Consider the following 16,523-nt stretch of genomic DNA (forward strand, 5'->3'; position numbering starts at 1 on the left):
CATTTTACATTTTCGATGGATTAAAAAATCTAATAATAGCTCCTGTGCATATTCTAAATCTATCATCATTGATATTATCCTTAAGTACCTATTCAAATTAATGTTCAAAACTAAAGTGTTCATTGTTAATCTTAATGTAATATTGATATATTGTACATTGTTATTGTAAGAAAATAAATAAATAAGAATAATAAAAATGAGAACTGTTAAACTACTCGTTGAAATTTCGATATTACATCAACATTTTCAAAAAAATATCAACTCTTTAACATATTAAGTATGTACGTTGTTTTTAAATGGTGGTTTTCATTTAAAAAAAATAACAGTCCGTACCGCTACAGAATACTCCTAAACAATATAATATATGAAAAATAAAAAATAAAGTATACCAAATTACAAAATGAGAATTTGAATAATATACATCTTCATCATTAAAATATTGTAAACAAATGGGGATAAACATACCGATAGAACAGCAACGAAAAAAATCTAAGGAAAAATCTAGTTTCTTATGGTCTTTAAGTGTAGTAAGTACATAAAAAAATCCGAAAATCAGGAGTCGAATAAATGAGCACATTACGTCATGTCTGGTGAATCACTCTGTATAATCGACGACGGTCAGGTGTCTCTGGGCTGGGCCAGACCGGTCCTAGGCCGCGACGCGTCGTTGCAGTCGGCGGACAGACAATACCTTAGGTACCATGCAACGCGTATTATTATAATAGTGAACGATACCCCCGTAACTTGCCTCGGTCCAGCAAGAATAATAATAATAATGATAAAATAGTGAACGCGTTACGGTGCTCGGAGGAGGATGTGCGCACGTCGGCGGTTGCTCTTCGTTCGCGATATTATATTATAATATTATTTGTCTACACGATGATATCGTAACATCACGTCCGTGTTATTTAGAGGATATAATAATAATAATAGTATAAAACGTATAATATAGTTTATTTTCGTATCGCGATACACAAAAGTAATTACATCACAACCTCCGTCGAGAATTTTTATTTTGACATCGCCGGACGTAGGTACCTGTATTATACCTATCTCTGATATCCATCATGTCCAGAAAACTCGAGAAATTCGTAGTGTTGTTCGACAACACCAACCTGTTGTATTTCCCGGGTCAGTTTCTTAGCGGCAGAGTGTTGGTGGAGCTCAAGGACGACACGCAGGCCTTGGGTAAATATAATAATATGAATATAACATAATAATAAGACGAACAGACATCGTTGTCGCAGACGAATTATTTTTTGTAACATAAAAAACAATAATAATATAATAGGTACACTAAAATATAATACCTTAGCTGCAGGCAGACGCTATATGCAATAATAAGGATGCTGGGTACCTACCTATTCATACGTCATATTGTCATAATAATAATATGTATAATGTACATACATATATGTCATGGTATCATATGATTGGCATACAGACTGGTATGTCTGTAAAATATTACCATCATAGGTACTTGTTCAGTTTTTAAATACTCGATTCGTGATTTTATTTTAAAAGCACGAATTTGTGAAAAAAGGCCCAAGTATAATACTTTTACGGTATAAATTCTATGTTGACATAGCTGTATCGTCTCTGTCAGCTCCGCTAAATTTACAATAAATTTTAAATGCAATATTCATGTAAAAACGTACCTATATATTATAGTCACAGAGCAGTATAAAAAAAATTTGATGTAGCCGATGATGGAGGTCTCCACGATTCACGAAGGTTCATTTTCAACGTAGGTTTATATTTAACCACCTACTTGATTGAAATTCATAAAAACATATGTTTGACAAGTATGAATAGATATTACTTGTGCGTACCTACCTATAAGTACCTACTTCAACATGATTTCCTCGTCCGACGGAATGCATTTTCCGTCACTCGGCCGATCGCGATTTATTAAAATATATATGTATATGTATCTACATGTATGAGTACGTGAAAAAAAATCTCTATAAGTACATATAATATTATAATTTATAATAATATAATATGTGTTGTAACCGTGAGTGAAAGTGTATAATATTATATTATCCTACCGGTTGGCGGAGTAGGCGTAAAAAAAACCTGCAGCCCGGCACACGCCTCGTCGACTCGTACCTATCTAATATATATTATATATATACATGCACAGTATATAGGTATATGATATAATTTCAACGCATTATTGCGCGCGTCTTTGTTTTCACTACAGCAGTGTCTTATACACCGTATAGTCTTGTATTTTGCGAAGTGCAAATCGCGGAAACCGAACGTTTTGTCGGCTTAAAACTTTCGTTTTGAAAAGACTTGCGAATGCCCGAAATCCATTGTAGGTAATTGCTGCTACAGAAATTCTGTGTGCAATTCTGAATTCCTTTATAATATATTTTATATGAAATGTTATAAATTTAAATAATATTATAATATATCACAATACCTACATATGTGAATTGTTTAACAACTTGCCTAAACATGTCTGACGTCTGATTCGTTTGTATGTACGTCTGTTAATAATGTATATAGAAGCAAGGCGGGTAGGTATACATGCGATATATTATAAATTATATTATATATTATTGTAGGCGGCATAGACATTTTATAGACCCGAGGGGAGAGCACTAGTGACGCTTGTGAACAAATTACAGATTTCTTTATGAAAAAAAATGTGTTGTTTGAGTATCAGTAATAAGTCTTTCAAACAAAAACTTGAGTAACGATATTATATTATTTACGCACTACGATACTATGCATACATAAAAAAAATTCTACTGAGCGTTCAAATTTTTAATTTTGAGAACTAATATTATAATCTGCAGTTCACAGAGTTATCTTTTTAATCTATCAATTCAAATTAAACTTTTTTTATTTTTGAGAACTACCACGCGAGATATCACGAGAGTAAATATGAAAAAAAGTCGTAATGTTGCGCGTATTAGGATTCTTATTTTTTAGAACTTAGAATATGTGAAAACTCGTAAACGATCGTAGGGAGTACGCGAGTACCTAGCTACTACCTAATAGGAGTAGTGAGTACTATTGAACTTGGTATGTTTTTACTCTCTAGCACAGTGGTTTTCAAACTTTTATTATACACGACACACCGTACACTTCAAAAAATTTTCATGGCTCACTGACCTTTTTTTAGATGAACAATTCAATGCAATCGATAATTTATGGAAAAACCTAGGCACACTTAGTGGATACTCGCGGCACCCAGTTTGAAAACCACTGCTCTAGCAATTAGCATTTTACCGCATACAGATCAATGATAACTAATATAATATGATTCTCATTGCTTCTCAAATTATTTCGCTAGAAATCGTTCATTAAACTTAAAATGTATTGAAAAAAAAAAAATCAACAAGGTTCAAAAGGTGCCACCTTCCGAAATGTAATTAAGGTATTTAGTCCTGCATAGGGTGATGTGCCATGTGCACATTATTCAGTTAGGTATACGTATATTTTCCTGTCTACTTGTCATAGGTACTGTGAATTAAAAATTGAAAATTATTATAATCTAATTAACAATTAATTCTAACAATGCATATAATATATAGTAAATACTCACTAAGTAATTTTTTTTTTTAATCTTCGAGCTAGAAAGTACAAAAAAAATGTACAATTGAACAGTAAACACACATTATTGTATTAAATTATTATATAGCCATGTAGGTGATACCTACTCGTATATTATAAATAATCTATCGTAGTTAATTCCTCATAATATTATGTATGTCTTAAGTAAATCTCGTAAAATATGTGCCTATTGTGCCTGCAGTGTCACAATAAGTTTTGAGGCGTGGTTAATAATTGTCAGTTTATTTTTTTTTTTTGACCTTCATAACCTAACGACATTAGGCCATCTAACGTATAACATGGAAATTGACGATGTCTTGATTTCTGTCTTCTGTGAGCATGTATAATATTATTTAAAATTTCAGTCCTTGTACAATTTCAACAGCAGAACCAGTATAAAATAAGATTTTTTAACTGCGTGAACATTTAAGTAAATAATAAAAAAGAAAGTATCAGATCAATAGTTTATTGTACATTTGTAGTTTTTAATTGATAACTATAGATTAATTATTATAGGCATTAAGCACTATGGTCGTCGAGGACAATATACTGGACAACTAATAAAAATATGATTGTAATATTGAGATGAGAGCAATTTAAATTTAAATTTGAAATGATAGATAATTAATAATACCTACTCTTTTTTGAACATTGTGTATTAGGTATGATACATTTAATAAAAAAATAACATACTTGCCGATTGAAAGATAAATGAATGAATATCCATTTAAATAAACATAATCTTATACGTCCTACACACTTTGATAGATTGCTGTATTAAATTATATTTTTAGATTAAAATATTGTAATATTATTGGTACGGCCATCGACTGAATCCAGATTTAGGTAATATAACATTAGCTAGCAACAGGTCTACTTACATCGTCGAAACTATGGATCAGGCTAGTCTGGTCATAATCTCACCTAATACTGACTGCGATGAATAACATAATGACTTAATAGAATTTAAAATTAAAAACTTATTTTGTAATTAGTATTTTTTCATATTTATCATTTGGCAGGTCCTAATAACATATTCTATAGTTTAGCTTATGCTTACTTATAATATGATGTGCAATTTTATATCTAGTCCTACTGCACCACAAATCCAACTCTACTACGGATGTCCTATAATGGCTGGATTAGAGTAATATGTTATTATGCTGTAAATTTCAAATCTTTTAAATTATTTATTTTAAAACTTACGGATCACAACACGGTGTCCAGGTGTCTAGGATCAAGATATCTCGATATTTTTTAACTGTTGTATCTATTATTTATATATATTATATACCTATCACCCGTCCAACCAGTCAGTATCCACTTGTTAGATTGGTATTTTATTTTTCCCCGAAGATCATCAATAAATTTTGAGCTAAATACCTGCAATACTCAACCAACGAGTAAACGGAATAATTATATGTAGGTTTCAAGCAAAACAAGGTAAAAAAAAAACAACAATATTGTAACATTCATGACACTGCAAACGTGATGCAACATTATTTTGTACGCACGGTGTCTGCAGTTTCACTAATTTTATTTATAGAAAAACATTTTGTACCTCTTGCTACAGACTTAGGTATACAAGCCGCAAAATGACCTTATTTTGAAATGTCAATTTATTTTCATTCGTTTCGAAGCAACGCCGTCATTAATTAGCTGAAGCACCTATACTTATATAACCGATAAACGTCAGTACAATATATAATATAATCATCCTACAGTTATAATAATGGCTAGACTTTATGTTTTAGTTGTTGTAATAACTAATAAGTATATATCACCAAGTCGCATGACTGCATGACCGTTCGATACTATTTGAGGATCGTTAAAATTGTAACGGACCAATCAACGAGAATCCGTTAAATTCTCAATTGGTTGTGCAAGGCACGGCAATAATAATTATAAATTATTACAGTGAGTAATGAGAAGTGACCATATAATGAACTGCAAGAACGCGCGAATAACATACCAAATTTATAGCATTAATGATTCCCCTAATAAATGACCCCGGCAAAACTAAGTAAAAAATAACTCCATACTGAAGATTTTTTTTTTTTTTATTGATCCTGAGCCCGGCAACTGTGGCCATTAGCTATTAGTAGGTACTGTAGGTTTTTGTATTGATGGTTTGTTGGAACGGTAGGGGGAACACGTGTGTGTTTGTTTTGGCAGAATTTCGAATGGGGCACCCGTAGGTTTCTGCCATGCCCCGGGGGTGGGGGATGGCAGCACTTGCTCTCCGGTCACCGCGACTTGTCCGGAGAAAAATGCCGCCCGGTGGCCGAGGATCGAACCGCGACCGGCTGCGTCGCAGCGGAAGAGTCAGACCACTCGGTCACCTCGTCCCCCATACTGAAGATTATATTATATGTTATGCATAATATGTATTCACACGATTACAATGTCAGCATATATTGTTTAAAAACAAACAAATACATTGTTGTAGGTAAATACTTGCATAAAAATGTAGTTTTTGTATTTCTGATTAATTATTAACTTATATTATTTTTAAAAATATTGACTTTTTGTACGCCGCTGATAAAATAGCCGAGTCTAGAAAACAATTATTTCATTTAATTTCAATTTTTTTTAAATATCAAAAATAATATGCAATTTTAAAATATTCTATAGAAAGTTAGTTTTTTTCCTTGGTTATTTTTTTCAAGCCATTTTTAGTTGCAACATCGAGTGGGACAGCAGTAACATTATATAATACTATTTACTTACCAAATATTTTTGATGAGACAGTTTATTTTCCGTGTGACCATACTGATCACATTTATATATTTTTTTAAGATTGGGTTATTATGTTCATTGCACTTGAATACTTGAATTTGCATGCGCTAAAAATTTTAAAACATAATTTGAAATTACAGGTAGATATGTCATAGCCCATAGGTTAGAACTAAATGAAAATGTTTCTTTTAATTAATGTTCGGCATTGTATTTTATTTTATTTATTTGCATCTATATTTACTTGATTTTTGATCATCAGCATATATTGCAGTGTGTTTCCGATTAGAGGTACCACTATAGTAAATATTGCAGCAGGTACCCTGAATTAAAATTGTGCGAGGAAATGCATTACCGAAATACACATTATGAAAAAACTTCAAAATACTTAACACAACTTAGGTACTTTTATTTTAATTGACGGTAAAAAATTTTTCTACAGATTAAAAATTTTGGATAGACTATGTTTTTCTTTAACAATATGTGAAAAAATAAATTTGTTCTTATTCAAAAAATTGAAAAAGTGTTTGTCACTCGGCTTTTGAGATACATGGCTGACGTCACATGTTGACGATTATACCAAAAACCATACAAAATCACAAACAGTCTAACTCTATAATAATAAATTGTTTCCCAATACCTATTTATTATACGTATAGGTTGTATCAACGGGATGAAAAAATATTTTTATTGTCATAATAAAAAAAATTGCTAAAGATTAAGTGCTATGCAGCCTGGCTGCGGTTTAATGATTCACGGAACATCACCTTAGTAGCTCAGCCGTGACTAGTTTTGATGAAATGAAATGCACAATTAACCTTATATAATAATATATATAAGTAGATGTATTATGTCAAAATCACAAATTGTATAGCTTTGGAGTAGGTATTTATAATTGAAAACTATAAATTTGCTACGGTACAGAGCGTGTGGTCGGTCAATCACTGCAGCGATCATAAATCGTAAACATTAATAATGCATACAATAAATAATAATCATACTCGCCATAACTATTATAAACCCGTCGTCGGATTAATCGGTTGACATATTTTATAATATTTGATTTATTTATGAAACAGGCCTACATTTCCATGTGATCGGCGAAGGAGTAGTGCGATTGAAAAGTAAACGTCGCGAGCGGATCTATGATAAGGAAAACTACATCGATTTTCGAATGAGACTTCTCGGAGAACCGGGTATGTATAATATTATTAATTATGCGATAACTCCTCGAGATATCAAGGAAAGACAATGAATATTAATTTAGCAAAGTTCCTTCAAATGCGGATGCATGTGATTGATACTATAATAGCGCTAATAAAAACCGTCAGCGGTCTTAATAAGGGTGGACATATTACATTTTAGCTCAAGTCCTCCAAAATTTGTGATTTAAAAAAAAAAACTTTCAAAATCTGGAATAAGAAATGAAGAAACAAATTTTAATATATCATGTTCATTTAACGAAGAAAAAACTCATTGTTTTAAAAAAGTATCAACGTTTTTAAAATTATTTTTCTAAAAAAACGTAGGGTATTTTTACTATTTTTATCGTCTTTTTAACTTTTTGAATGATAAAATACGTTTTAAATTTCATATTCCATAGCAGAATATTAACTATAAGTATTTAGATGCATACGAATCTAATTTCGTACGATTGTAGTTAATTATAGTTATAAGTTTTAAACTTTAAAGTTTAGATGAATGGAGTAGTGTGGACCAACATTATGTGAGGTACTCGTGCACCACTACACTTCACTCATCTAAAATAAACATTTATAACTCATAATCTACTCGTAAAAAATTTGATTCGACCAGAAATTGGACAAACATTGAATCTTTAAAATCAGAGTGTTTTTAGATATATTTGGACTTTGGAGGCAAGCATTAGGTCTTTATTAGAACTTAGAAACAGGGGCGCAATTTCAATGAAAAAACTGGGGCTGCTAAAGCCCCTTTATTTTATTTTTTATTATCTTATGGTTGTGGATACCTGCATAATGACTATTAAAATGTAAATTAATATGAACAAATTTAGGAATGCTAAGCACCTTCAAGCACCCCTTACATTGCGCTTATGCGTAGAAGCCATATTATTATTGTACCATCGGCGTATGCACCTATGGATATAAAATAAGATATACGTATGGGGGAATGATGAATTAAAAATGTAACGACTAAAAATTATACAAAATAAATATTTTCAAAAATGTTAATAGTTTTTGGAACGAAAAATATTACGTATACAAGAATGAAACAATATTATTATATAATATAGTCAATAAAATAATAAGACGACCCTCCTATTAAAAAGAAATAAATAAACTCTCAAGCCCGCCTACGGTCTTATACACGAATGGCCCTCCGACCACGCCAACTTTCAAGGTTACATTATCATAATATAATAATAATTAAAATGTCCTCCGCGGCGTGTGCAGGACAACCGCCAGTGATGCTGTCACCAGGCATTCACAGTTTTCCGTTTAAACTCGGCCTGCCACCGGGCCTGCCGTCCACGTTCCTGGGAAAGTCCGGCTGGGTCCAGTACTACTGCAAGGCTGCACTCCGGGAGCCCAACTCGCTCACGCACAAGAACCAACAAGTTTTCATCGTCATGAACCCGATCGATCTCAACATGGAGCCGTCCATTTTATCTGTAGTAAAACATGTTACACGCAATAATAATAATAATATGATAATAATGCTATGACTCAATTGTGTATTATGCACGGTGTACCTTAGATACTTGCATAGTTAGATAGGTAACAACATTTCCTGCCGGTGGTGGATTCAGCAATATTATGCATCGAGGTGTTCATTGGTGTGGGGGGGAGGACAGCGGGGCGATCGGTTACCCTTTGGTCTGATGTTTTATGTACAAATAAAATTGGATGTTTCTTACATTTCACGCACCTAAATCGCTGAGATGGATGATGTTGAGTAGATATAAGGATATATCCACCTTGAGTAGGTATTAAAAATCGAAAAACATTTTTATTATCTACCTATACATATATTATATGTAATAATATAGCATATACATATTAAATACGTCATAAGGTCGCAAACTGTATCATTTTAGAAAAAAAATTTTGTAAATAAAATTTTATCGTACCCATAAAATATTTCCAAAATGGAAAAAATACGTTCCATCACACAACCGATAATCTCAGACGAGGAGACTACGTCCCCCTGAAAGTGGATGGGTTTTTGTAGGATGAGTGAGTGATAGTCTCCGTGTTTCCACCCCTCTTGAATCCGCCACCGGACAATCGAACGTCAGGCCACATTTTACTATCGTACTGATGGTGCGATTTGATGGTATCAGTCTGAGCAACGATGCGACTATTGTTTCGCAGGAACCGTTCCGGTGCGACATCGATCACAAACTATCAAAGGCCATGTGCCTGGGATCCGGTCTGGTCGAGTGCCAGGTGTGCCTAGACAAGGGTGCCTATGTGCCAGGTGAAACCATTGAGATCACGGCTACGGTCACCAACAACAGCAAAGTTACCATTAAATCGACCAGAGCTACGCTGACGGAGGTGAGTAAGAAACATAAACCAAGGCTGGGCATTAACGAGTTAAAAAGTTAAGTTGCTTTTAACTAAGTTACTTAACGAGTTACTTTTATTTGCATTTTGATTTTTACATATATATAAAAAATAATTGCCTGAAAAATCAAATACTATTTATGTTATTACTTATTTTATTCTGTATTCTAAGTAGGTTCTAAATTGTAAGCTGTCACAAGTGTTTTGCATTATTTCTGTCTTTAAGATTTCAATAGGTATTAAAATAGCGTAATTACTAGAGTTAGGATGTTGATGACTTTTGCATTTTTTTCCTTTGATTCTATACATCGCTTTCTTAGATAAAAATTTGTTTCATGCTCCCTTCATGCAGAATATTCTCATTTTATTTTGCATTTTCAGTTATATTTAGCTATAAATGCATTTTTTTGTTTTTTTAATGTTATGCTTCAAAATGTTTAAGTCATTTTTTCCTAATTTAAGGTCATTGTTTGTAGTTTTTGTATAATGTCGGGGGTATTTTTCTCCAATTTTAGATTTTGAAGAACATTTGTATAACATTCAAAAAATGAAAAAAATCATTTTAATATTATTATTGTGAGGTTTTTGTTGTGATTAATAATAAAAATTAATAATAATAATATAAATAATATATTATAATAATAGTAATAACATAATAATATATAATAATATTAATATATATTAATATTAATTTTTAAAACTATAGAAATTCCTTTACCACCTGAACCCGTACTCGCACACTAGGGAACATGGATAAAGGCAGCAAATTATTATTGTGAGCATTTATCTGATATAAAAAAGTGATTCTGAAATAATTTATAGTAATTATACATACGTTTTTTCAGTTATTTAATTAGATTTTTAGATCATTTTTTGAAGTTTTTAGGGCATTTTTGCATTTTTGTGTGTTTTTTAGTTCATCAACATCCTAACTTTAGTAATAACTAATAAGTAGAACTATCCACCTATAAAATGTATTGAACGATTTACGAGTAAATAACTAAGTAACAAAAATTCATTGAAATAATTTACTTCTTTTGTTGAATTTTTTAGTTGATTTAAGTACCTATGTAAGTACCTACTGTAATTAATACAATTACAAACATTTAAAAAAAAATAGTATAAGACCTTTTATACTATGTTGTTTGTTAATCTTAAAATGAGAAGGTATGATAATTAATTTTACACGAATTAAAAGGTAACTTATTTTTAACTAAGTTAAGTTAATTTTTTCAAATTAACTTTTAACAAATAACATAAAAGAGAAAAGTAACTTTTAAATTTAAACTTAACTTAAATTTGTCCATATTAATTTCAACTTGACGAGTTAAAAAAATTATAGAACTTGCCCAGATTTGAACCTAATACTTCCTCACACCATCGAACACTGCCGCGGTGTGCCTATATTAATTGTCAATGTTTGGAAAGAACGTCGTTCTTGAACTCATGTTCATATTCAGTGAACGATAAGCGAATGTCACTGTTTTTTTTTTAATTGGACGTTAACGTAAACGACGTTTATATTTTAATGATTTTTAAGACGCTTAATTTATTTGCCATTTAATAAACATATGTTTAAAATATGTAGATTAATTATTTTATTTACTATTAATATTTTCTTAATGTACCTAATTACTATTCTAAAAATATTTTAAAAATGTTAATGAACGGCCTAGTAAACGCATTCATTTTTTCACAGTGAACGTGAACGCGTTCATTTAAAAAAAATACGGACGTGAACGAAATTGTTTTTTTAGTGAACATTCCGAACACTGTTAGTTGCTCACTGCAAGAAGTTTGCTAGGTACTTTAGAAAACTATATTGAAATAAATAAAAAATATAGACAGTTTAATAGAATAATCACAGCTATATAGATATCATATATTATGGTTAATTGAATAAGTATGGCTGGGTAGTGGGTACCTATAGCAGTGTCGCCGAACTCATATATTACTGTGTGAAGCGATTGCTTCACTTCTTATAAATTTAAATAACTGGGAAGTTGTTGCTGTGGTGAGTGGTTAACAACTTTATATTTCGCTCCACAAAATTTTTTTAAAAAACGTTCGGCTCCACTGTTGGGTAATTATACTTTTGATAAGTACCTTGTACCTGCGTGTAGTTATAAGCTATAGGCCGTACCTAGTAACTAGTTACTTTTTAAACTCAACAGCAGAAAATTAATAATCTCCAAATATAAAACATACTTACTAAATTCGAGCAAAAAGTCCACAGTTCTCGTTTTTGTATTTGGTACAGCAAAAAAACAAGTTAGATTTTTTTCGAAAATCGAAATAGCAAAATTTTATATTACCAGACGCATATCGCCCAAGACTGAAATAATTATTATTAATTGCTCTCCCGCACGAGCCACACATAGATATAGATTCTATTTTCCGTCACGCCTCTGAGTTCATCGATCAAGGCAGAGGTAAATGGTAATACATGGATCTATGCAACAACCGGGCGATTCTATGACAACATGAAAGAAAAATGTTTAGGTACGCGTCGTGCAAGGAGGCAGTAATATGAGTTAAAGGTGGGTTCACACTGCACCGTGTCGTGTCGTGTCGTGAAATTTGCCGTGCTCAGATTGGTCCAATCACGTGGTTAAATCTGGTTTCTACCACCAATTTGACGGATTCTACTACGAATACCATGATGTTCCCACGAATATATTATATACCACGAAGTTGATTTTATCCAACTTTTGAACTTGTGGCTACTGATTTAATAGTGATAATACATGAATTCAAATATTATTTTGATATAAATTGAATGAAGAACTCATTTATGGTATCGAGTGGTATCATGTTTTGAAAGTTCACGACACGACACAGTGCAGTGTGAACCCACATTAAGATGTAACCAAAAGTTTATGTTTTGTAAGGACCGTGGTATAGATTTCAGTGTCTGGTTACGCTCAGCACTTTTGGGGATTTCCACTTTACCGCCAGCTTGACGAAAAAAGGTGTCTTTCCAACATTATCGAAAATTGAACTTTCGGTGCAGGTGTATAGAAAATAACTGTTAAACCAGTGTTATTGTAATGTTAACAATGTTTTTTTACCTATCAGCTGTATAAATATTTTGTTGAACGGGTTGGATTAAATATGGTTGAAAACTTGGGGGGGGGGGCTGCTAGAAGTATAAAATTAACAAATATTTGGAGGGTTACTCCACACTAATTTACGCCTATGGTCGAACTTATTTATTGCATTCTAAGCGACTTAACTTCTTCGTTACTTTCCGAGTTAAATCGTTTGTGCTCAATACATTTCAGACCATTCAGTATTTTGCCAAGAGTAAAATAATACAATCGGAGACCAGAGAATTGGCTTCGTTAAAAAGAGACAAAATCAGACCTAACGAAATGGACCAATGGCACAATGAACAACTGTACGTGCCACCACTGCCGCCTACAAACCTCCGTGGGTGTCATCTAATAAACATTCAATATGATATTTATGTAAGTGGATTTATGTATTGTCCAAGTAAATAATCAAGGTTAAATTTTTTTATTATTATTATCGTTTATAGTAAAAGGGTTAATATACTTTATATAATAATAATGGAAAAAAACAACAACTACGATTAGTAGTTAATTACTTGCATTATAAGTGGCTAGGTATACGATAACTGAAATTTGAAACGTACCATACTACCATACAGACTTTGGACGAATAAAAATGATTTAGAAAAACTTCCCCCGAGTATATTATTATTTTCTGTCAAAATAATAATTCGTTTTTTGTACATTTTTTTATAGTTCATCATATCGCCGAATAACATGGAAAAGGATGTAAAACTACAACTTCCTATTATGATGGGTACCTATCCATTTAGAACCGAAGATGGATCATTCGATGGAAAACTCGGGACCCATTATCCATCGACATTGCCAATCCTACGACCATGGTTGGAAGAAAAGACTTTTAAATGATTAAATTAATTACTGAAAATGATATGTATTAGTCAACTAACCAATTTTCTTATTATATTTTAAATTAATCAATATTTAATATTTAATATTAAACAAAAATTTAAGAATTTGAATTAAACAATTTCATCTGTTTTTACTTATTCCTGGTTTTTTCTGATTAACTTTGATCAACTTAATCTCTGAAAGTTGATATCAAAATGTAACTATTATGAATCTATATTTAATATATGTAATAATATGTAATTATTACTGTAATATAAATTAATAAAATTATTTTGTAATAACTTTGTACAAAATTCAATAAATATAAAATGTTTTTAAAAGCAATTTCTAGTTTCTAATGAACAAAAAAATATTGAAAATCCAACAACACCGAATATTACACTATGATTAAATGATTTAGTACTGTAACACAATATATATCATAGAACAATTATGAATTTTTATTCCATGTAGTATAGACTTAATAGTTTATACATACAAATAGATTTATTGAAAACCCGCAATATTTTAATACCAAAATTATATCAACTAAACAATTGGTAAGCTATGGTTTTATTGCTGTGACAAAGCTAGCATTTACCACGCAAATTGGATCAGTATGTCTTGTATTTAGATGGTAACCAAGACAATTAAGGTGAATTTTATTAATATGAAATATTTATTTTTTTAAATTTAAAATCGGTTAAGATTACTAGGCTTCACTGAGTTTTAAACTCGTGTGGAGGCCAAGGAGTTATCTTAAGTATAAAAATGTTAACATTGTTCTTATTTGCTCAATAAATAGCAAAATATGCTCATTTAAATATAACTATGATCTTAAGGTCGTATATTAATGATTAAACTAATTAAAAGTAACCATTTAAAACATACTTGACTCAGTTTTTTGTAATAAAAACATTACCAATATAATAAGACAGTAAAAATTGAATAATCAATTATTGATAAGAAGTTTTATTATACAACAATAGTAACTAGGTAATAAACAATTTTCATTCATTGGCATAAATAAAAAGACAATTGATTCTTAAGTCTTTGAAAATTCACAATTTTCCTAATTTTCATATCGAAGTTCTACAAATCCTTGAAATTGATTAATAGTGTGCCATCCTGTACAACATAGGCTATCAAGCACCATGCGATCACTGTACATCACTCCATTTAAATGATCCATTTCATGTTGAACTATTCGAGCCGTCCATTCTTTTGCATCTAGAGTTTTTTTCTTTCCATTTTCATCAATTCCTAAGTTGAATTATTTTAGTTAAATTACATTGAAATAAATTATAAACATGATGTGACTTTACCTGTTAGAAGCACGCGTTTGTATCTAGGTACATCTGCTGAATAACCTTTAAAACTTGCACAGGATTCGTTAAATATAATTTTTTCGTGATCCAAAACCTTAAGTTCAGGATTTATCCAAACCTACAATATTAGTCAGTTTTCATTAATTAAATGTGTTAGCTCAAAGTCTAAGTTATTCTACTAATACAATTTTCAACAAACTTGATTTTCAACATATTCCATTCCTTTAAGTAGTATCTCTTCTTTGCTAAAATAATGGGATGGACGTGGAAAATGAATTACAAACATCTGAAACGGTACACCGACTTGAGGTGCAGCCAAGCCAATTAGATTTGATTTTTTCATCAGTGATTTCATTATGTAAATAAGCTAAATAATAATAATAAGTTTGATACAAATTCATCAAATGTCAATTTACTACATTGTAAAATGCTTACCGCTCACCAAACGTTCTTACATTTTGTAATTCTTTGGTCCCAATTTTCTCCAAAGGAATGGGGGAAGCTTTATTTCGTAGAACCGGATCACCGATCTGTACCACATGGCTCGCATAAGGTGGCATCGGATCTTTTGCGAGAAACATACGATTGTAAGTACGTTTTATGAATCGTAACGCCATTATAATACTGTAACACAGATCATATAGATCAATGGATGAACTCTAGATAATATTTTATAGGAAACTACACGTTTTTTAGTTGATGAGAAATATAAAATTTAATTTACCTTTCTACCCAGAGAAATTGCCAATGGTCAGTTTCAAAAAGTCTGTTTGGCTAGTTCAAAAGTGTTTTCGTCCGACACTTTTTTAAGTCGAAAACCTCCCTATACCGAACACTGCGAGAGTCCGAAGTAAGGAGAAGGGAGAACGGTCTCCAGTTACTAAAACTTATAAGTTATAACTTAAAAGTTAAAAAATGTATTTCCACCAAGAGTTAATATTTTCAATTATGATAAAATGGTTCGTTATCAATGTTTAGCATTTTCGTTATCTTGAGATAAAGATTTAAATAAGATAAGACGAAATCGCAGAATTGTCTTAAAAATTGCATACCAGTTGTAGGTCCACAGATTAATTAATAATTATAGTTATTAGTTTTATTCAATCTGGGGTAAGACCGCAATCTGAATCTGGTACACTTTATTTTAAACAATGAATGGTTATGGAGTCTGAGTGCGGTATCCATGACAAGGCACCATAGTCACGGTACATTTATTTAAACCCAAATAGAATGTTTCGATAAGTGTGATGAAACTTTCAACCCTTGAATTAGAATAACCTTAATTCTAAGTTATACTGTTCAGTACTGACAATCTAATAATTTGTCTTACAAGAATATCCAAATGTTTATAACACAAGGTCAAACATAAATATAAATTCAAAATTCAAAGTAGTGGACAGTGGTGAATCCAC

General features: G+C 31.3%; 2 protein-coding genes across 3 annotated transcripts; one reads left to right on the plus strand and one right to left on the minus strand.

The window, feature by feature from the left end:
* Window positions 1-735: 735 nt before the first annotated feature.
* Window positions 736-13,922, plus strand: LOC111039287 (arrestin domain-containing protein 17). Of its 2 annotated transcripts, none has more exons than XM_022322734.1 (6): window positions 736-1,188; window positions 7,386-7,502; window positions 8,742-8,962; window positions 9,663-9,848; window positions 13,142-13,327; window positions 13,628-13,922. In XM_022322734.1, exons 1-6 carry the CDS (start codon window positions 1,068-1,070, stop codon window positions 13,799-13,801), a joined length of 1,005 nt encoding a protein of 334 aa, XP_022178426.1. In that variant the 5' UTR covers window positions 736-1,067; the 3' UTR covers window positions 13,802-13,922. The 2 variants fall into 2 exon arrangements, with proteins under 2 accessions (XP_022178426.1, XP_022178427.1); XM_022322735.1 differs by having other exon boundaries at window positions 737-1,188; window positions 8,742-8,959.
* An 805-nt stretch (window positions 13,923-14,727) lies between these two features.
* LOC111039296 (peptide deformylase, mitochondrial-like) lies at window positions 14,728-16,009 on the minus strand. Its single transcript, XM_022322750.1, has 5 exons — window positions 15,836-16,009; window positions 15,567-15,735; window positions 15,311-15,478; window positions 15,109-15,229; window positions 14,728-15,046 (listed from the first exon to the last, which is right to left on the minus strand). The coding sequence occupies exons 2-5, from the start codon at window positions 15,726-15,728 to the stop codon at window positions 14,856-14,858; spliced, it is 642 nt and encodes a 213-aa protein (XP_022178442.1). The 5' UTR covers window positions 15,729-15,735; window positions 15,836-16,009; the 3' UTR covers window positions 14,728-14,855.
* Between the last annotated feature and the right edge of the window lie 514 nt (window positions 16,010-16,523).

This window comes from Myzus persicae, unplaced genomic scaffold (genome assembly GCF_001856785.1).
Source record: "Myzus persicae strain clone G006 unplaced genomic scaffold, MPER_G0061.0, whole genome shotgun sequence".
NCBI lineage: Eukaryota > Metazoa > Arthropoda > Insecta > Hemiptera > Aphididae > Myzus > Myzus persicae.